This window comes from Lepidothrix coronata, unplaced genomic scaffold (assembly GCF_001604755.1).
Source record: "Lepidothrix coronata isolate B3197 unplaced genomic scaffold, Lepidothrix_coronata-1.0 Scaffold209, whole genome shotgun sequence".
Taxonomy (NCBI): domain Eukaryota; kingdom Metazoa; phylum Chordata; class Aves; order Passeriformes; family Pipridae; genus Lepidothrix; species Lepidothrix coronata.
Window position 1 is genome coordinate 1432164 of NW_016690389.1, and position 14575 is coordinate 1446738.

The following is a 14575-nucleotide window of genomic DNA, read 5'->3' on the forward strand; positions in this document are numbered from 1 at the left end:
ATGGATGAATTTGCAGAAGATTACATTTTGAACAATGAATGAAGAAGCTGATAGAGAACTACAGTGACAAAACCCATTCACGTGCACTTTTGCCACTGGGAATTCAGGTGTACAAAATGTAACATGTCATAAGTGTTAACGATTATATACAAACATTTCCTACTTTCCAGTTGTGGGATGCAAGGGAGGTAGGGGAGAGGAGGAGAAGGAAGACGATAATTTCAGGTCTCAGTCTCGAAGTGAGATGGTTCTCTAGCTTTTGCAAGATACATGCATTTTAAAAAGCTTGCAAAAAAGTCATCATGCTATTTTTTAAAAGATTCTTTTACAAAAAAAAACTCGGTAAGAGACATTCTGTAATTGTTTAAAAAGCGTGTCCTAATATTGCCAAAAAGTGGACAACTAAATGCTGGCTTTTCCAATTGTTATTTTAATGGCAACATCAGAAAACACGTGTTTTGACAAGACATAGTGATGAAGTATTTAACATACCTGAAATATTTACATTTCCTTATTTTCCTAAACTGGAAGAAAACAGATCATACAGAATTCTTTTCAGATCTGAGTAAGAAGAATATATATTTGAAAAATCCAAGGACTTCCCAGAGATCTAGAAGAATTTGGATCATAAGTACAGTAAGCTACCAACACAAACAGTACCATACCTGCTGGTCTTCGACATTCCACAACTTAAGCACAACGAGATGACAGACATAATTAGCTTTTGCAATGAAAAGCACTGTGTGCTTGGTAGTTGGTAAAGATGCCAACAGCAAAAGGTAGAGCGGGCATGAAGTTCTTGCCAGGCCCAACTTCTCAGGTTGGATATCCATAACACATGCAGTATCTTAGGTTTGGAAACTCTTCTCAGAGAAGTTAAAGCATTCCTACAACACACCACCTGGTTTTCACTACACTGTGCATGTGTTGAAGGTAAGACAGAAAAAGGCAGAAATGATTAAGTGCAGTTAAGTACCAGGGAGGAATGATTACACCATCAGCAACTGAAGGTTTAGGACTTAAAACACATCATTGGGTAATCTTAATCCTATCCACAGAGGTTCTCTCCGGGCACCTCATGTTAACTGACATGTCCAATTAGAGTGATGGCTAGAAAATATGGTGCTTCTCAGTGCAAAGATTTAGACCATTACACAGCCACACTCAGTCCTTTAGATTTTTAGCCTGAACGGCTAAAAAGGGCAGAACTTTCAGCAAACTGTGTGTGTGACATAATAGTCAAAGTGCTACTCTGGACTCCACTTCTGTAAGTGAATTTATTCCATTAAAAAAAAAAGTAATCATGTTTTGACTTGCAGCTGTGATGCATCAGCCACATATTCAGTGGAGAAAAGGCAAAGTTAAAAAAGGTACAAGGCCAACATCAGAGAGTGCTGTGCTCCAGGAACTCCCCTGACAGACTGCATTCATCTCGTTTCACACACCCCAAAGACTCCAAATGCCAAGGCAGCACTACCATTTTCTCAGGGAACTTGAAACATAATCGTTTGACTTTGCAACCCTAGACTCAATATAGCTTGTGAAAACGAAAGATCTGGGTCCTTTCATACACAACACGAATAACTACGAAGCAAAAGGCTTATACCCAGACTGATGAAAATCAGCTGTTATTACAGAGTGTTTCAATTCAACCTGAATTACAGGAAGTAAATGAAAATGGGAACTAGTAATTGTGTGAGTAAAAAAGGAACTCAAAATTTAACATTACTCTTGAGCCCAACTCTAGAAAGGTTGTGTTAACAGGTTGCTAGAATCTTACAGCCAATTAAACTTTAATTCCATTTGGATCCATTCTTACTGACCTACCAATTCAGTTGCCTGCACCCAATATTAATATTTTATTCATGTTATATAAGAGCTATGATATCATTCAGTTATTTTAAAAGTTTGCTAGGCTTATCCATCAAGTACAAAACTGGACTCAGAAGGGGGTTGGTTTTGGTTTGGATTTTCTTTTTTCTTCCCCTCCTCTACTTAAAAGGACTTATGCAAATGAACACTTTTTTTGTTTTGCTGGGGTTTTTTTAAGATTTACGTAGGTGTTCTCCACCTGTCACTACTAATGGTTAAACAGCATGTTGGCAGACCAGACAGGGCTAGGCTATCAATGTTTTAAGAAGTCATTAAATAGTTACAAGGAGAATATGACATTACTTTCTCTGCTCCCAGGGCTGAATTGAATTATTTACTCAACACCCAATGGCCAAACAAAAGATACATTGAATCCCCAGAGAGGAGAAGAGAACAAGGCCCATTCATCTTGGTACTTCTAATGAAATCCTGTTCCTGCTGAACAGGATAACCTTCCCCTAGATATTACTGTGGAACTGCTCACACAGGGCTTCATTTTGTTATTCTGTCTATAGCTGCCTGGACCTGTTCTCTGAAAGGCTGGCATCTTCTCAATAATTTCTCATTTGTAAAACTACCTCATCCTTATCTGTCCCTTCTAAGCTTTTCCTCTTGCCTGGCTCCCTTTTTTTCCCCTTGTTCTTCTCTGACCTCCTTCACATTCTCATTTAAACCTTTACACTTATAAGAATATAAACCCTAAACATATTGCCTCCCCCCAACCTCCCTGGTTTTTTCTCCCATTTTGGAGTCTCCCTCCCTTCAGCTGTTCCCATCTTACAATAAAATCAGAAAACTGCTAAGAAGTAAGGCAATAGAAGAAGGCACTAAGACTCATTGATTACTACAATCTCTAAAGACAATTTAGTTTTAGTCAGTTCAATTCCCAGCAAGAGGATTTTTTGCTTTTGAGGGGGAACAAGGTTGACAACAATTTGCCAAGAAACACATGACACACCTGGACACAAACCAAACCCCCCATTATATCTCTTTAGTTGAGGTGCACAGCATTACTAACCCCACAGCATCCTGTAATAAAGCTCACAGACCATTCCTGACTCCTGCACTTACTCTTGGCTCCCACACGGAATGCAGGAGCCTCCACACTGACCACTCCAAACAGCTTCACCCCCACTGAACACTGGTTCCCTCCGACTACGCTGGGTGGCAAAGTCAGAAACAAACAACACAAACACCAAGAAACACACACCTGGATTTTGGGTTCTTTTGCTCCAATCAAGATAAAAGCAGTGACAAGGTTTTGGTGTGTAAATTTAATAGGCCAGGCCAAGCCAACCAAGTCCTACAAATATTCACCCTATAGATCATTTATTAGCCCCATTTAGTAGCATTAGCATTTTATTTTCAGTCACTAAACAACAAAAGAATAAAAAATAGTGTCCTTCCACCAGCATAAGCATTTTTATAGCTGCTAAAGTGATACTGGTCAAGTACTGTGGGGAGAAAGAAACATCTTGGACAGTCAGAAACAGACCTATAGTAAAGCCTTTCCTTAGGAGTGGGCCACCAGCTTCTTTCAAAATCAGTTGTAATGGATTGCCAAAAAGAAGGAGAGACCAGTCAGAGCCAAATGAGCCTGGGAACATACCTGTGATTAAAAAATTTTTAAAACTGGTAACACCCCCTCCCCCCTGTAATTTATGACTTACTATTTCCTGCATTAAATTTTAAACTATGACCTAATAAATATTTCCAAATTAAATTTTAATTTAAATATTAAAAAATTAAAAATTAATTACGATGATTGAATTAAATCATCATCAAGTTCCAGTTCAATATACTGAATTAATTTGCAGTTTCTCTAAATTTTAGAAAAGTTTAATATTTTTTAAAATTAAAAGTATTATGGCATGACTTTTTAAAAATGTCCATCACATTACAGTTCTTAGAGAAAGGCTTAATAAGGCCATTAATATTTTATTGATAATATTTTTAATTGGTACCATTCAAGCCTGTACTGGAATACAGCATAAAGCAGTAATACATTTTGCCCTGAATGTGCTTGCCAATTTTTTCTAAGTTATTTTTGACTTGTCAATTTAAACAAGACAATTGGGCATAATGCTTTTTTTATCCATTTACTTCTATAATAGTACCCTGAACAGCTCCTGCTTTCATTAAAAAGTGAGCAAGGATCTTCTGTGGTTACGTGGGGAGGACCAAAAGCATCAGCAACAGCGTGTGGACATGTCAGAGGAAAGCTGGGAGGGAGGAACGTTAAAGAAACACGTAGCACAGAAGAACCATCATGCTCACACACTTAGGGATTCCTGCTGTCTAAGCCACACTATAAAGATTTTAGCAAAATAAAGAGAGAGCAGACAGTAAATTACAGTTTATTTCTAATTTTTCTCCTTACTGACCATGAAAAAGCTCCTCATGCTGACTGCATTGCTAACTAGAACAGTGTACTTCTAAGAAATGGAAGACAAGACCAATCTAACAGCAATGTAACATTGTCAGAACATTTTCAGAATTAAATCTAAGCATGTGCTCTCTTACAAATACAGGTAGAGCCTCACTGCTGTTAGCCAGCTATAAAAAGGCCTCTAAAGCAAGAATGATCAGGTTGGGAGTTGAATCATGCTTTTTATTTCTTTTTAAAACAACCATTCCAGTGTTCCAGTGTCCCTTCCTGTTGAATGAGCTGCAAGATTTACCCTTCCAAACCCACGCACTACACAATGCTTCTGTTGTTCAGGGTCATTAGAGTGAGTCTGCAATGCCAACACGTTGCCCCATGTCTGTAAAGGGGATTCAGAAGAAAAATTATAAAAGCTCTCAGAAGGAAACTCACATCTCCTCTTCACTTGCAATAACGGTACTTTTTAGGCCAAGGTTTCAAAGCAGTTTCCATCTATCCAACAAATCTCTTCATTTTAAGCAAGGAAAACACCAGTCTAGGTGACAGTGCGCCTAAAAATTCATTGTTTAAAGAAGTAATGATGGGATAAGTACAGAGAACTGCAGCAGACAAAACTTAACAATTTGCATAGGCAATCCACAGCCAGAAGAAGAGGGAGCAGGTATTACCCTGCAGGGATCATACTTCATATCATTCTACCCGAAATACAAAGAAATACAGACAATTACGTACTATTTGCTACCACACACAGTTCCAATACTATACAATCACGCAACTATATTAATATAATCTCCTACATAGCAAATGTAAATTTTCATTGCTCAAAAACCAAGAAAAGAAAAAAGTGGTTCAGTTCCAATAACTAACAGAGATATCAAACTATTTGTTGCAGCTTGTTTAGTTTTCTGTTATTAAGAGCACTTATTCATCCACAGTAAAATTAGCACAGCCTTACCTGTATCGCACGTGGAAAGAGCGATCCTCACGCATGCTTATCCAAGCATTACTGTCCTCCATGGAGCTGCATTATCAGCAGGGAAAGTAACACCGTCCTCTAGAAGGGTAAGTACTTCACTACAGAGAATTGTTGTCAGAACACCATTCCAGTTAGTATATTAAGAAGTTGGAGTAAAGATATCCTAAGCTTCTGTAGGAAAACTCTTCTTTATTACCAAGGTTAGGAGGTCACTGTCAGACACATCTCACACCTTCAGAAATGTTCATGTTCTTTCATCTGTGGCCCTTTAGCTCCACTCAGTTTCTGCAAAGGGAACACAAGATGCTTGGCTTGACGTCTCATAGTCAGTTAATAACTCATAACCATTTGCAGCTGATGTAAAAGCATAACACTGCTCCTACCAAGCAGGAAACGTCAATCAAGAACTGAAAGGCAGAGCCAAAGCCTTCTACGTACATACGGCAATTCCTGTAGGTAAGTGAGAAAGCAAAGGAGGTTTAACAAAAACCAACGCTCTCTCTTCTCTTGGAAACTTTGAATAATTTACCCTTGATAGTATTCTTTGGCCTCATGAAGTTCCAACCAAAAAGCTTAAAGGATGAAAGCTACAGAATGAAAGGCATACTACAGAATAGATCACAAACTGCTTTACACAGAAACAGTGCTGCTGAAACCTGGATAATCAGCTGAAGGTCCTCTGCAGTGAGAACCAGAAGGCAGAATCCCATCTGGAGATCATCCATGCTGGAGACTGTCCCACTTGGAATACTATGAGCACAGACAGCAGCCAGCAAAGGTTTAAGATCTATTCTCTTTTCCCCTCCCTGCTCCCCAAAGAAAAGGGGGAGGTATGGGAGCTTGGGAGGTGAGAGGTGTTGTGTTTACACTGGCTTGCCATTCCAAAATGCTGCAGCACTGTGATATGAGCTCCAAACTCTGCTTCAAAGGGATTGCAGCAGCCAACAGGTAGACATCAGACATGTTTAGGCTGGCTGGGAAAAGATTAACAGAAAAGAAACTCTATATTCAAAAGTCTACCCACTTTTAAACATATTTTTAGTAGAGACAGTGACATATTTATTGCTCAGTACTAATATTACCTTCCTTTGCAAGTAAACATATAGTTGTGTAACTCACAAATGCATATTTCATCAGGAGACTGCAGAGGTGTCAGAAGACAAGAACAGAGCTCAGATTCAGAGCTGTCAACAGAAGAAAATGCAACCCTCTATATTTAATTGTCAATGTAGGCCATGCCTTTTCCTCTCATTAGTTTTATCAAGTACCAGCTTTACTTCTCTTTCCCATCATACTCTCTACCTTCACAGCAGCCCTCAAACAGACTATCCACATTCTTCCAGTTAAACAACTATTTTGCCCTTCCACGCTCATCAGTAGAATTATTTGGCATCAACAAGTGGGTGTGGGTGTATTTTTGCAATTAGGAAGCGTGACACCTCCAGTTTACCATACCATTGCAACCCACATACTGGGCAGTCCATGTTACAGGTATTTACTCTCCGGAAGTTTGTCCGGGCCTCACATCAGATAACTCACACAGGCAGATGGCTGTAAGCCACCCAGTCTGCAGCAACCATCCATGAGCATTCCTGCTGCCAACTTTAATGAAAAAAACAAAGTTATACTTAAAAGTACATCAGAACACCTGCATTTATTTAAATATCAGTTATTTTTAGCAGTACATGCCACATCACCTGTTTATAGCTTCACTGTATCTGAGCTACACTTCTGTCCTCATACTTAAGCTCATCCTCTGACTGATGCCACCATCTCCCACCAGCTGGAAGCACTACTCCTGCTTCCTTGCCTCCTTACTGGCCATACAGCACATTCCTAGTCTTGGGAGGGTGATATGGACACACCCACATTGGCCAACACATCATCATCACATATCCAACAAAAATTACTGGGTCTGGTCTTCATAGCTTGCTTCTTCACCCATAAGTCATTAGGATGCCAATGACTCCTCCGGCCAGGCCAACGTGTAATCAGTAAGCAAACTTAAAGCACATTAATTAGAGTGATAAATTCAAAATTCAGAAGGTGGAAGTCAAACACTTGCACAGATGGCATCTCTCAGGGGTAAACTGGCCTTGGAAGGATTGTGCTACAGCAAACTAAGCCTTGCTCTTTCAACTGATGCACCTGAACTACTGAGAAACTGCTGAGAGTATCTGAGTAACCGGCCTCGCCTAAGCTGATGATCAACACGGGATTGACTCAGGGGGCACAGGACTTCAGCAGAAAAGCCAAGTGAACTAACAGGCATCAGGAGAAGGTCTATGCTGTCAGCATAACTAACAGTGAAACAAGTTTTCTCCTAAACTTGCATTTTTAATTAAAATTTCATGTAGATTGGAAAAAATCACTTCGGAAGAAGTTACAGAAGAAACTAAGACACCTCCATCTCTAAATCTGACCAGTACACTTCAAGTTCTTGACAGTAATAAAACATTATTTGCAATTTCTTTCCCAAAAGCCTGCATGCAGGCTAATAGTCCTAGTTACTGCAACTTCCAGACAAGCATTTCACGTTTTAAGGCATTTTCCATTTCAGCAACAATTTATTACATACTATGAATTTTATCACTATGGCAGACAATCACTTTATTACATACTATGAATTTTATCACTATGGCAGACAATCACTTTAATCAGTTTGCAGTTCTTAGTTACACTGAAGGTCTATGACAGATCCCTTCATTTTAACTTCTGGCAGGAAACTGTTTTTCCAGACAGGTGCAACTTCATCAGCAAGCACCAGAAAGCCAATACTGCTATTTATTAGCAGTCTACAGAGCCAAGAATCACAATACAGTGGGAGAGGAAGATGATTTTTACCCCCTGCATCGCCTTAAAATGGTATCTTTCTGCACTTTCGTTTGCTCCTTCCCTCAACCCACACCTTCCTTTTTGGAGCTTGTCAAGATGGTTAAAAGCATTGCTTTGCTTATCCTCAGTCACATGGCTGGCAGGCTGACAGATCCTGACTGGTCACTTGGGGGCTGAGCAGTTCTGTTCTTTCTGCCTTTCCCAAACGCAGACGACCAAGTCATGCCTTCTTTACCCATCTGCTACTTCTCACAAAGCTACGGGAAAGGAGCACCAGCCAAGTGAAGTCATCACTGACTGAGAGAATCAAAAGCTACAAGAGGAGAGTACAGACTGAGGCAGATCAATTGCACAAATTGTATTTCCTTAGAAAAACTTGCAACAGAGATTTGTTGTTCCATGATTAAGGCGAATTTCCCAAGGGTGAACTAAGTTTGAGTTTCCTTTTGGGAAGATGCTATAGCATGTGCGAGGAAAAGAAAAAAGAAGAAGGAAAAGAAGCTTGAACTGGATTATCTGAAAACAAAACAGAGCTTTGTATACCCTGTGGAGGAAGACACAGACTACAAAACAACAAAAAAACCCAACAGTTCCATTACTGAAATAGAGATTAGCTTGTCTCCAGACCTTCAAAATATGAAAGAGCACAGAATAAGGAACACTCAGAAATAGAGCATTTTCTATTTTAGTCTTCAATGCTGTTTAAGGATATTTTTTAAATTTACCTGAATAAATATGCCTAAAATAAGCCACCCAAAAAATCTTTAAAATTCCATATCAAGTATTGTATTTACATAGCAAACAGCATCATCATTAGCATTTCTGCAGTAATACATATTCCCCAGTGAATGAACTTTAAGGCAAATGTTTGCCATGCTGGGAAAAAAAAATATTTTTTCCAAACCTTGAGCACAGTACAAGTGATTAGTCATGAGAGTGGACCATGCAGATACAAGAAACATTGTACCAAGACCAGTGTGGTTATTCTTGGAAGCTTAATTTTCAACTCCTCTCTGCACCACTTCTGACAGCTGTTCACCAGTGGTTAGCTGAGAGCACACAGAAACCACCTTCACTGATGAGGTGAATTGGAGGTTTTATTCAGGGTCATGATGACATGGAGCAATGCCTGCTCTGAAACACTGCCTTTGTCTCCCCATGGATTTATATGTGGAGCAGAAAACCCTAGAATAAACCAGGGAGCTTCTGTTAAAGGACTAGTTTAGCAGCATACAAGCCCCTTTCCAGCACACAATCCAAGTGAGGCTCCCATCACACATTAATGGGTTGCATCTGAAGGACAGAACAAGAAAGCCGAGGTTCATAAATAACTATCTCAGTTGCTCTCCCAGGTGTGAGTCTAACAAAGCACATGCTGCAGAGCCTGTACCACTACAGAGCATGGGAAAGACCCAGCCTAAACATCCTGTGCTATCAGGCTCAACAGACAACCTGCAAATAAATTAATACCACTGTCTAATGTTCTTGGTTCAGATGCTTCCTCCTCCACCCCAACTACATTACCATGTTGACTTACAAATATGGACCCACATGAATCTAAGCACATTGCTGAATATTACAGACAGTGCTGAAATGCCTGGAAAGCGTGGGTATTGTACTGGCTGTGGCACACAGGTGACAATCTTGAGATGATTAAATAAAAAACCAAACCAAAACACAACAACAATAGGCAGAAAGCATTTCTGAGATGAATTTTGCTCACAATGGAGTGATGCTCTCACCACATCCACAGCTGGAAATGAAAGCATGGATTTGAATTCAACACTAGAGGAACACAGCTCCAGAGCAAAGTCCAACATCTATTACCTAACTGCTAATATGGTCCTGCATTATGACAGACATGGTTAATAGCAGAGATACTTTATTTATCACCCTATTTCTACAAAGGTTTTTTTGGTTGTGGCAGAAAATACATATCCACATTGCAAATATATTCAGAATACTGCCATATTCCAGACCAACTCTATTAACTTCAGTAAATGCAAAGGTGCCCTATCAGGCACAGTAAAGGTATAGTATAGCTTTGTAAACAGAGATATTTAAGGCATCTGGCAAGGATGCAGGACATTCAGTGACTTACAGTCTTAGAATGTGCTGTAGACAAAAGCAAACAAACAGCTAACACACATAATTCCACTAAGAAGAACAAAACAAACAGGCAACAAATGCACAAATGAGACTGGTATTGGTGCTCAATGAAGCAGAGATGGCCCTCGCAGTGCCTCCATCACAGAGTATCCTTCCAGAATAGAACATCCTTTTTCTAAGAGAATTGGTAATTAGCCGGAAAATAGCTTGCTACTTAATGTACATAATTACTGTCCAGCTGCAGGTTAAAGAACCTGGTGTAGCTGACACAAGTAACCACTAGCATTTTTATTATACAGATATTCCTGCAGATAGTTAGTGTAAGTCATCTATTTAAATCCTGAACTAAGGCAATCCCACACTATGATAAAATAAGAAAGCAAGAGAACATGAAGTGCCAGCAAAATATAACTAATGTCCCCATCATAAAACTAATCAGGCAACTGAACTCATTCTAATATGCAGCAAGATTAAGATTTAAGATACAAGAAGATAGCAGAATAATATCTTCTCTTTACTTTAAAAAAGGAGCAAAGTCAGAATAGCTCATAATTTTTCAAATATTCGATACATCAAGGTAATAGAATTCCTTTTTTTTTAATCAGAACAAGTTCCAAGTTTTTTTTACAAATTGTCATTCACACATGAAACAAAATATTGTGCCGCCTTCTTTCCAAGCATCCCATAACTGGATATGAGATTGGCATTTAAGCACTGTAAAATAAAGTGCTTAAATGCCACAATAGACTGCAATGACAGTTCACAACAAAATAATAACTTCTGATCTTTTTATTTGTAACAGAAGTTGAAATCATATTCCCACAAAATCAGTAAGAATTTTGTTACCAAGTTCTCTTTGTTACCAAGAAGGTAAATTTGAATGTTGCTCCATCGGGAACATCTCATTGTGCAAATTAACGTATATGAGGCCTCTCCCAGGCAACAAGACACTCAACTACCTTCAGTTTGGGAAATGGAGCATGTTACACGGTGTGAAAGAATGCCACAAGGGAAGAGTTCAGCACAAATGGTTGGCTATTTGCACTTAAACTGACTGAGCAAGTTGATCACAGATCTCTCCAATAAAACATTCCATGTAGCTCAGCTCCTTCTTGGCCTATAACATCTCTTAAAAAGAGATCTTGGTAAGTAAAAGAAGGAAGATAAACAGATTGTACAAGTACCTTAAAGAGAAATGGGAAAAGTTGTCTTGAGATTGCATAAATTCAAAAAAAATTAATAATCCTTAGAGTCACTGGCAGTAAAACACAACAGCAATTTAAGCAAAGCAATGTAGCTGCTATTTCAGATTTCCTACATTGCACTGTGATGCTCATTCAGAGATTAAGCAGACATTCAGCATAAAGAACTCACTGCTACTCCAGCAAGGTTTCATCCTGCAAGGAGCAGACGTGGCTCTCATAGAACCTGTATGACACAACTGAAATGATCCATGACAGTTTAATGCCAGCAGCATTTCTGGGTGCATCCCCGGTGCCCCTCAGTTCCCGAGTATTGACAGCAACCATTAACCATCCTCTCTAATGACTCCTCAGCTGAACAAGCATGGCTACAACCTGTAAAAAACTGTTAAAGTGCAAGATAAACACAAATGAACACATACTATGGGGAGAAGACCATGTGTTGGCTTTTCATACTGTTTGTTTCTTACAGACACAGGTACAGTGTATTTATAGCACATCACCCATGTAGATTTAAGCCAACAGCATTTGTTGAGGTGCCAAGTTGTAAATTGCTTTGCATATTCATTCTAACACTCAGGATGCAGGTGCAAATCTATTCAGAATCTATTCACTGCATTTTCTTCCCTCAGTGATGGCTACTGGACTGGAGTCCATTCTGCCCCCACTGCCCATGGATATATCCACTACTGACACACATCATTACACCAATATAACTGGGTCACAATAATGCATCCTGTCCTCTACCAAACCAGTGGCTGCATGCAAGGAACAGAATTCCTAACAGGATACTAGCAGGGCAATAGTAGGAAAAAAAAAATGTAGCAAACAGAAATAGTACAGAAATAAAATAGATTTAGAGAGCTGTCTTTATAAATCACATAGGGTTTATATTCCCAGTAACTCAGCTGCATGAAAGCTTTCCTTCCTATTAGCAAAAGGTTTATAATACACAAAAGTTTTATTATATGAACAAGAACCATATTCCTCAAACACTGCCAAATTTGAGTCCCAAGAGGCAGCTTGACATTAACCATCTGTTCAACAGTACATACATTTCAGACCATCTCTTACCAGTTTGTCCACTTTTGTTTGTCCTGTATTTTACATTCCTAATATTGTGGTTTCCACAAAACACCACCCCTTTTTTTCTTTTCAGGTACTATCATTTGTATAGCAAATTTGCTATTAAATGGCTAAAGAAAAGTTCAGGTTTTTTTCTGGCACCTGGTATCTCTTTTTTCTTTCATTAGCAGGAGCAGTTATAGCAATATCAGGTTAATCTCTTGCAAAGTCTCAAGATCAACACCTGCTCCTCGAACAAAACCAATTTCATTCTGATTTTAAGCTTAAAAGCTACTGGAACCAAGAACATAGTTACCAGATCTGGGCACGAATTACTAAATTGTGGAAAGTGAAAGTGACCACACAAGGGTAACAAAAATCCTGAATTACAAAAAGTACAAACATCTTGGCTATTAAATTAAAAAAGTGCAACATCAGGGGAAACTAAAAAATGATCCAGTTTTAAGCAAAACAGAAGAATCCAGATAAACTATAAAAAAAAATAAAAACTCCCCACACATTCAATAGTTTAAACTATGGACAAATAGCATTTATTTTTAGGAAAACACCCATGTCTTACTAAAACTTTTCCTTCCTAACTAGTGACAGACCAGGATGCTCTCTGAATCATACTGTGCTGTCATTTGCTGACAAAAAAGGCTGAGAATTGACATTAGAAACAGTTCTGGTAAAATAAGAATACATTTCCACCCTGGCAAGCTGCAGGAAGTAAGACTCAGTTTCAAAATTGATTGTTCCCTGCAGCATGCCACAAGAAACAGGTATTCTATGTTTTTGCAATGCTTTTACTCAACATTCATAGGAGGAGACTGGCTTGCTGACTACCAAAAGAAAATCTATGTGAAGAAAGAATTGTTGTCTTTATATACCTCAGGAAAAAATGAAAAAGCGAAGCATCAACAATTTAAAGCCAAGTGACAATGAGCACACAAGAACAGAATGGTAAGACGTCAATGAAAAGCTTTTCAAAACTTACTTGAACCTTCTAACCATCGAGTTGTGAAGTAATTCTCCAGCAAGAGTAGCTGGAATTAAGTAGTCTTAGGATGCTTGGAAAACTTTCAAGAGCATTTAAACAACAGCATGTTAAATAAAGCAGCAGACAAGACTCACATATGTTTCTTCTAGTCCAATGAAGCTGTCTTAGGTTTCAGGTAAGTTTTGTCCCAGTTTTATAAGGAAGTACTAAAAGTACAAAGTCCTTCCTGCTGGAGAGGGATGCAGGACCACAGTTCAGAAGGCCTGGTAACCATTAATTAAATCAGTAAAAAGCAACATTGTTATAAGAAATTAATTTAGAAGGACAACTTTTTTTGCTACCATTTACAGCTCTATTAAAATTATGACTTAAACAAGAGGTACAAAGTTTCCAGACAAAATTTAAGGAGGGACTAGAATCTCTTCACTGATCTTTTTGAGATGCAAGACTCAGCACCTTCTCCCAAATTCTGAGATGGCTGCACAGCTCTCCATGGCAACCCAGGATACATGAACCCCGCAGTCGCTGGCAAGAATCTAACAGGAACAACACATTAGGCTGAAAAAGCTTCTAAAGCAGAAGAAAGGCCACAACTTCAAGGTGGGGTAAAATTTACGTCTGGGCAACTGGGCCAATAAAAAGATAAAAAATAATTTCTCATTTACTCCGCTCCTCTATTGAAAAAGTGAAGAAGCAAAAGCAGAGGGGGAGGGACTACACTAACAAGAGCTACAGTCTAGTGGATAAATAAGACTAGGTCTGGTATAACCTGACTTTAGATATGCCACAATGTACTGCCCAACTCAAACCCGTGCAGAGCTCAGAGCTCCTTCCCCTGTGCCTCTCTCCCTCCTCGCGGTGTGCTGGGTGAGCCTCTGGTTCCGCTTCCATGAACAGCCCGTTCCACTCCCGCCCTTGGACTTCTATTTTCTGTTCATCACCTACACCCACCCTGTTAAGCGCAGCACAACTGCTCAGAGCTGCCTGTTGGTCTCGGCTCCCTCCAGAGACACCCGGGCGGTCTCTCCCTGGCGCAGAACCCACCCGGCCCGCCTGCGCGGCCACCTCCTGTCTTTGTTCCCACAGGGAGCCCGGCGGCGCCGGCCCGGGCACGGAGCGGCCACACCATG

At 39.5% G+C, this 14575-nt stretch overlaps 1 protein-coding gene across 5 annotated transcripts in view; it reads right to left on the bottom strand.

Annotated features, from left to right (window-relative positions):
* Window positions 1-14575, bottom strand: part of GPSM2 (G-protein signaling modulator 2) — a 35891-nt gene that overhangs the window by 12437 nt on the left and 8879 nt on the right. For 2 of the 5 annotated variants that reach the window (XM_017832891.1, XM_017832890.1), the window contains exons 2-3: window positions 5431-5519; window positions 5214-5332 (exon numbers count right to left, since the gene is read on the bottom strand). In XM_017832891.1, coding sequence (XP_017688380.1) covers window positions 5214-5275 — 62 coding nt within the window. In that variant the 5' untranslated portion in view covers window positions 5276-5332; window positions 5431-5519. Of the gene's footprint in view, window positions 1-5213; window positions 5520-13442; window positions 13464-13579; window positions 13685-14575 lie in introns of those variants that run through there. The other 3 variants (XM_017832892.1, XM_017832889.1, XM_017832893.1) reach the window with 3 other exon arrangements.